Source organism: Polyodon spathula, chromosome 26, assembly GCF_017654505.1.
Source record: "Polyodon spathula isolate WHYD16114869_AA chromosome 26, ASM1765450v1, whole genome shotgun sequence".
Taxonomy (NCBI): Eukaryota; Metazoa; Chordata; class Actinopteri; order Acipenseriformes; family Polyodontidae; genus Polyodon; species Polyodon spathula.
This window is the reverse complement of record NC_054559.1, coordinates 976,522-984,857: the sequence shown is the minus strand read 5'-3', so window position 1 is coordinate 984,857 and position 8,336 is coordinate 976,522. Positions and strand designations below refer to the sequence as shown.

The 8,336-nt window shown below is 38.8% G+C and overlaps 1 protein-coding gene across 1 annotated transcript in view; it reads left to right on the top strand.

Annotated features, from left to right (window-relative positions):
* The first annotated feature begins 1,419 nt into the window (after positions 1 to 1,419).
* The window catches only part of LOC121300903 (pyroglutamyl-peptidase 1-like), a 36,592-nt gene continuing 29,675 nt past the window's right edge, over positions 1,420 to 8,336 (top strand). Inside the window, exons 1-2 of the mRNA XM_041229877.1 lie at positions 1,420 to 1,610; positions 6,108 to 6,160. Of these exons, the coding sequence (XP_041085811.1) occupies positions 1,577 to 1,610; positions 6,108 to 6,160 (87 nt within the window). The 5' untranslated portion in view covers positions 1,420 to 1,576. The remainder of the gene's footprint in view (positions 1,611 to 6,107; positions 6,161 to 8,336) is intronic.

The window sequence follows — 8,336 nt, the reverse complement described above, 5'->3', positions numbered from 1 at the left end:
AGCTGTATTCCCTGATCCTCTCAATACAGTTCAATTACAAGAGTTTGCAGTAAAAGTAGGCTGTTTCTAGATGTTTAATGATTCACTGTGTACCGATGAATCATGGTACTTTCCTTACATGATGTACTGTATCGTAGTAAAGGTATGTATAGTTTGCATCGTGATACAAGACCAAAAGCACAATATAATATTATATTATTGATTTATCTTGTATTATTTCCAGTTTATTGATTTAAAATGGAAACTGACCTGCATACAAAAGGCAATCATTATCTAAGTGGACGTCAGTAATTAAATTGTCTAAAATAAGGTGTTTAACCATTAAGAGATTAACAGGAAAGTGCCCTTGCATAGTAATCTATTTCTAACATGGATCCAGCTCCATGTGAGGTTCACACGGCACGAGGCGCAACCTGGTTCTGCTCCAATCCAAAAGCAATGCCGTTTGGAGGCAGCAGCAGCAGACAATGTGAAAGAGGATGGTATGCATGGTCTAGGTGTCAGGTGCTGTCAAAGTTTGTACAACAACAGCATCCCCTATGATGCAAGATGCCATCCACACCATGCTAACTGCTATCTTTCAGTGTTAAGAACATAAGAACATAAGAAAGTTTACAAACAAGAGGAGGCCATTCGGCCCATCTTGCTCGTTTGGTTGTTAGTATCTTATTGATCCCAAAATCTCATCAAGCAGCTTCTGGAAGGATCCCAGGGTGTCAGCTTCAACAACATTACTGGGGAGTTGATTCCAGACCCTCACAATTCTCTGTGTAAAAAAGTGCCTCCTATTTTCTGTTCTGAATGCCCCTTTGTCTAATCTTCATTTGTGACCCCTGGTCCTTGTTTCTTTTTTCAGGCTGAAAAAGTCCCTTGGGTCGACACTGTCAATACCTTTTAGAATTTTGAATGCTTGAATTAGGTAATTTATTAATATTATATATATCTATATATATATATATATATATATATATATCTATATATATATATATTATTATATATATTATAATATATATATATAAAAGTTGGGTCTAAGTGATTAAGCAGGCCCATTGTCTAGCTAAAATGTTATGCCTTTCATCTCTGGATGCTGGGTTCTAATTTACTACTCAGAAGCGGTCTTAGGTGATGTCTCCTAATGTCTTAACCCTGACTAAACCCCCTAATTAAACACAGATTGTTCTGGGCATTCCTGAATCCTTGTCCTTTATTTTCTAAGAGTAGACGGTCTGGTCTGGAATTAAACCCCTTTGTTACCAAGGGACATCTGGCTATCATTACCCCTCAACATTGAACTTGGTGACAAAGAGTTTTTTCAGGCTGACTGGTAAAATACAACGAGATAGAAGTGTGTAGACTGTGTTTGCATATTGTCAGCTGATGCCGGTGCTGAGCGTGGCGACGTCAGGCGCAGCCTTGCTGAGATCTGTGGAAGTCGAGGTCTGGAGGCTGCTGCATACAGAAACGGTGCACAAAAAGGAACCGGATTACCAATTCCGGAGCAGGGCGGCTATTTCACTAAATGCATACACACTTATCAAGGATTCTTTGAAGATCTGACTTTGGAAGAGAAAACAGAATGGACAATCACAAAAGGACGGTTGTTGTGACAGGTAGGCTAATTGTCAAGTCAAAGTTGGCCGCAGTTTGAACTCGGAGACTGCAAAAAGAAAAGCACACGGTATCACATTGCACCAGACGGGTAGAATTGTAACGCGTTATCACGTTAAAAGGTTTTAAATACAGTCCGTCCAAAAATAAATGTAAACCGAACAAAAAAGTTTACTTGTATGTCGAGACAGTGAACAAAGAAAAAAAATCAAAGCGTGGCGTGTACAGGCGAAACTGCGCTGTGTATTTAAAAAAAACAAACAAACAAACAAAAAACTTAATTGCCTTTACGTCATAAGTAATATATAGTATTATATTGTTATTTTCATGTTATGCAAACATACAGCAAAACGTTAGGAAGTCCATTTTGGAAACATTACAGTATGTAGCTTTATCGTGGATAGATTTTGTTTATTAAATAAACAATGAAAGTTTGTCACAATGCAGTTCAGAGACGGGTAAAGAATAATTTTATTGGGCAGTTTTATTATCCGTGGAAATTTGTTGAAAATTGGTAGATGGAGTTCAAAACGTTTAGGGAATGCACAAACTTTGTGAGTGTTGTAAAAACTAAAGTAGAGTCTTCCTAACGCTGTAATGTTTCCCGTGAGGAGATCCGGAATTAAAAATCATATTTAATCAGGGTGGATAACTGTTGGAAAGACACAATGAACTCGGGAAATCCCGGGTCAGACTGGAAAGAGAGAGGTGCAATGCAGATTGCCTGGGAACAGAAGAGCAACACAAAAGACAGAGTGACAAGCAGCTGCAGATCGCCTGAGCGCCCCAACCCCCAAAAATGAGAAAAGACAAGGGTATTACATCAGCTATATACAATGTACACGAGACAGCTTGGCTACTGACAGTGCTAAAGCTGCATGAACACCAGTATTGTAAACATACAAAAAAGATGTAGTACTGGTAGATACAATAGCGTTATTTTTACCATGTGCTTTTTGAGTTTTGCACTGTAATGCCTGGTCTTTAACCTTAATATGGCTTCTGCATAATAACTGCATTAAATCTCGTGTAATTTTAATGCGTGCACATTTAGCGTCCCATCCTTTTTATTTTGACTCTTTCTTTTTTGATTCTGCCACCACATTACAGACTTTCTTCCTGTGCGTCAGGTAAAAGGGCCCCACCTGAAACTCGCATTCTTTCTGTGCTGCTCTTGCACTAATGTCAGCTGCACAATGGAACCTGTGAAAATAGTTTCAAAACTAAAATATCTACAATAAAGTATAGCTCTTTTTTGCAAGAAAATGCTTTAGTAACTAAAACCAAGACATTTTACTACAGAAAAACTATATTTTGTCTAAGTTTAGATTGTTTAAAATTGTATGTTTAAAACAAATGTTAGTGTTCCTGAAAAACTAAATCCAGTAAGTCTGCAATTCTGTGCATGTTATTCTTTCTAATAAATTAATATGTGAAAAATACTGTGTCTACCAGCCTCACTTCAGTGCTGTGTAAACTTGGTTCTCATTCAGCTAGTAACAATTTAAAGTCATTTTTATTTTGAAAAATGTGAAGAAAATAGTTAAGCTTATTTCAGACAAGGCTGGATACAGATTATTCCCTTGCTGTACCTGAGATTGTAAAAAGCAGCATATTTTTGAAAGACAGTTCAAAACTATTTCTCTAGTTAAGGGTAAAACTGACCTTCCGTAAAGGGGATTGGGATGCATGTGCCATAGGAGCTCTATCAATAGGCAACAGCTGCCAGTGCTGTACTAAAGCAGGGGATGTTTTGTCACATTGTAACACATTGTAGTCTTTGAGACAGTTCAGGACAGCAGAGAGTAAAGGCAGTCCGCCCGGAGTGCAGGATGCGCCCTATAGCTTGGACATTGGCAGTTCGAATCCAAGCTGTGCCACTGCCGACCGTGGACTGGAGTTCCCAGGGGGAAGTGCACAATTGGCCATGCACTGTTATGGCTTCCGGTAGACACTTGCAATATCAGTTTTGTAGTTTCTTTGATTTACATGATGTTCAATACAATATCTAAATTATGATTGTATAGTTTATTTGTTATTATGTCTAACCCTAACCCCCAAATTCTAGGTGATGCAAAACTTTTGGCCACTGCTGTAGATAGCATTGCAGTGTTTACAGATCTAGGGAATCACAGAGGATTGCAGCCACCTACTGTGTGATTCCAGGAATCGGTGGTTGATGAAATCTAGCGAGATATAAAATCCCAGCAGAGTCTTGCCCCAGTGTTGTATAGGCTGATCAGATCAAACCCATAGTCTGCTTGTATTAACAACCTGGGTGGCACAGGGCTGCAGATGCCAGTGCTTTGGCAGGATGTGGGTTTGATCACCTGCTCTCTGGTAGTTAAGATTCACAGGCTGGTCTCCAGGGCCAAAGGAAGATGAATAGTGGGAAAGAAAAGCTGTATCTGGCCACTTCCATAATATTAAACCCAAACCAAAAAATCGAACCTTATCTGTAATTTAATGTACTTTTCTTTTGGGGCAGGGCAAGTTTAAATATCAATTGGAGCCACTAACATTTTTGTAGAATATATACGTAGTTTCTTTTGTTTATACTTTTTGTTATTCATATAATAGTGCCGATGCACATTTGTCGTTGAATTGAAGTTTCTTTTAGGATTTTTAAATTGGTGGTCTGTTGAGTACTTTATGTACTATTGATTGTTTAATAGTTCTGGATGGTTACCTTATTTGACACCTGTTCATGTTTAAGAAAAGTGCTGACGAAGGACTGGATTGTTTTCAGCTATGCTAGTATCTGTTTAACCAGTTTCTCAGTAAAAGGATTCTTGCAAAGAGTCCAGCGTAACCTTTAGACTCTATGTGATGATTTGGATGAATTCATATACACCAGTGCTCTCTCTCTCTCAGTTGAGAAGTTGTGAGCATTGGACAAAGGTCTTTACAGTACAGCAGACAACGCAAAACAGCCACCTGCTGACGGGAGATATTCTCTACAGTCTTGCAGCGATAAAGGTTTTCTACAACACATTTTTTTTTTTTTTTTCCTTAATCTTGATTTATTTTTTTTGTGTGTAAAAAGATCCAGGAAAACTATAGTTCTTCGGTTCCCCTCACGCCTGAAACTGTTTTGCTGATCTGCTGTACAGAACGCCACCACACACTTTTTTACTGTACTGTGACAATAACACAGGGCTGCTTACTGTGAGAGTCATATGCTGAAAATAGCCTAAATGTATGTTTAAAGTGAAAGGTGGCATTGTGAGCAAATGCTACAGTCCCTAGGATAGCTGCTGTGAGATCAGTGTTCAAATAAATAAATAAATTGGAATTTAAGAAAACAAAAATGATCTCATTGGTTTTCGTATAATTATACATGTTCACTCTCCTTTTGGCGACGCTGCAGCATGTATAAATTATACACCATTGAAGAAGCAGAGAAGGACTGTAGCGCAGTGAAACAAAGTGCGCTTTCTCTTATGCCTGTGTGAAAAATACCTTCCTGAAAATGTGTAGTTTTGCTGCTCAAGGATTTCATGTTCATATCAACGTGACGTTAAAAATAATAAATGTACAAACCTCCAATATAAAAATTGCCCTTGTACCTTGGACTGCAGGTATCATTGCTGATTGCATTGGTCTGATAGCACTATAAATGAGCATTGATGACCAAAAACATCCTTTGATAAGAAGCCATTTCTGTAGTTTCAAAATAAATCTTTTATCCACCAGAAGGGGTGTTCTAAGTACTCGGTGTACAGTAAATATTGCTGAATGAACTGCCCAGATGTTGTGTTTATGATCATCTTGCTACGCTCGACAGAGGTTTCTACCCTATCTCGTAAGAATCTCTGCTATTTCAAATCTTAACTACATCCCTGTGTATATAAGACTTCTGTGGCTACTACTAATCAAGTTGAGAGCATTTCTAATATCTATTAATTATGTCATTTTATGGACACAGATGTGGTTTTTTGCCTTCATGTGCATAATGTGTATTTGAATATTCAGATCTTCAGATTTCTCCGAACTAAAGAAAATAATTTGACTCCATGGCCCTGTTTCAAGTGTTCTGTTGGTGATCAACCAATCGGTACTAACACAAAGTGTAATGGGTGGAGATTTGTGACACATGCCAAAATGAAATCTGATCATAATGAAAGCTCAGCCAATCAGCATGCAATGATTATATTACTGTTAATGCTGGCCAATAGCAGCTAACTGATACAGAAGCAGTATGAAGAATCAGAATGCAAGCATCATGAACTGCACTGAATGAAAGCTGGATAGTGATGCTGTTTAAAATGAAGAGTGATTAAGAGAGGAGTTGCTGGGGGGCTGCTGTAGTTGCTCAACTTCACGCCGGCATCCACATGCGGCCACAGTCGCTGCTTTTGAGAAATGTTACTTTAGAGTCTGTATCGGTGACTGAGGCATATCGGTAAATCGTTGCACACCAACTTTAAGCTAATCTATTACACGTAGATTTACAATGAAAAGGTGCAACATAATGACTGTTCACTTTTCTTTTTCAGGTTTTGGTCCATTTGGAGAACACTCAGTCAATGCCAGCTGGGTTGCAGTTCAGGTATGTTCAGTTCATTTTGTGATTCCTGTACACCAGTTAAGTGTCTAGGCCAGTCCTTTGAAACCATGTTGGTTTATCTTCAGGAACGAATTCCCTTTACACCATTACAGATTTAGAAACTGGGATTTCAAAGGCAGAAGACTGTAATTAATAAAAAAAAAGTTTTCCTTGTTGAACTGGAGAGACAGGGTTTGTTGTATGTAGTTAAATATAAAGCGTGTCATAGAGAATTGTAATAGTTTTTACATATTTCAGAAATGAAGTATAGTGCTCCCTCTTTATAATGCTATGTCGAGAGCCATAGTCCCGAGACTGGTCTATTTGTGTTCTGCCTTACGATAATGAAAGTGTTAGTGGCATTGCATTTATAGGGAATACGGGAGCCACAACCATGTTACCTTATAACTATTTATGTAGTTTAAAGTGAAAGCACTGTATCTAATATGTGATTTATTGTGGTGCAAGAATTCTTTATGTATGGCTGAATAGTGGTACTTTCTTCATGTGATATATTATATTAAAGGTGTCTAGTGTGATAACCCAAAGCACTATGTACTGTAGTCACTTGTAGTTATGAAATCCAATCATTCATGAATTATAGTGTATAGTTGGTGTGTGTGGGCACATGTAATCATTTATTCAAATAATTGTTTAGAAAATTGTTAATCATTTAGAAAATTACTAATCTTATAATCCAGGTCTGGAAATGGAACGTGAAACAAACAATGTGATTGGTCGAGCAAGGTTCCAGCTGTCCGACAGTTGGAGCCTAGTCACATATTAAGAATCACTGCGCTACCTCACAGAATTAAGTACCGGTAGCCATCTTGTTTATAGTAACTATAAAATCGAGTGACCAATTACCAACCAAAAAATCCCAAAGTAGTGAGTAGACATGCTGATTTTGGATGAAGAACAATTAAATGAACTGGAAGATAGCAAACGGGGGGGGGGGGGTTTGGGGGGGGGGGGGGGGGGGGGGGTCAGGACTAACTGAAACAAAGAGACAAATTGTCTCAACAATAGAATATGCACATTTTAAGAAAATCTTCATAAAATACTGTGAACAGGCAGGCTGTATGGTGACGCCAGGCCAGAAAGGAGTACGCAGAGACAGGCAGTACTGGCAGGTGAAAACTGGACACTGGTGCGTCTCAGTGCTTTTATTGTAAAAAACAGTTTAAACAGACAAAAACACTTTAACAGAAAACGGTCCGTTGGCCAAAACAGACAAACACAACGGATTAACACTAAACAAAAAGTGGATGAATAGACAAACAAACACGGTGAGACAAGACAGTAGTTCTATCTACTTTCCTTTCTTTTACTGAGTTTTTCTCTCCTCTGCACACCCACTCTCCACTCTCCGAACACACAACCCCGAGTGAGTGAAAACATACTGCTTTTATGCAGCTTTACCGAGAGTCAATTGCTAATCAATCATTCAATTGGAGTCTCGGTACAACTGCACATGAATTAATCTAGTGCAATTTCCCGTGCTCATGTATTATTATGTTTTACCTGCACGTGCTGTGCAATCCTCGTGCCTAAATGAAACTCTACATTTTAAACACTTATGCGCATAACCCATATTACACTGAACAAAAATATAAACGCAACATGTAAAGTGTTGGTCCCATGTTTCTTGAGCTGAAATAAAAGATCCCAGAAATTTTCCATACTCTCAAATTTTGTGCACAAATTTGTTTACATCCCTGTTAGTGAGCATTTCTCCTTTGCCAAGATAATCCATCCACCTGACAGGTGTGGCACATCAAGAAGATGATTAAACAGCATGATCATTACACAGGTGCACCTTGTGCTGGGGACAATAAAAGACCACTCTAAAATGTGCAGTTGTGTCACACAACACAATGCCACAGATGTCTCAAGTTTTGAGGGAGCTGCAATTGGCATGCTGACTGCAGGAATGTCCACCAGAGCTGTTGCCAGAGAATTGAATGTTCATTTCTCTACCATAAGCCGCTTCCAACATCGTTTTAGAGAATTTGTCAGTACGTCCAATCAGCCTCACAACTGCAGACCACGTGTAACCATGCAAGCCCAGGACCTCCACATCTGGCTTCTTCACTTGTGGGATCATCTGAGACCAGCCATCCGGACAGCTGATGAAACTGGGGGTTTGCACAACCGAAGAATTTCTGCACAAACTGTC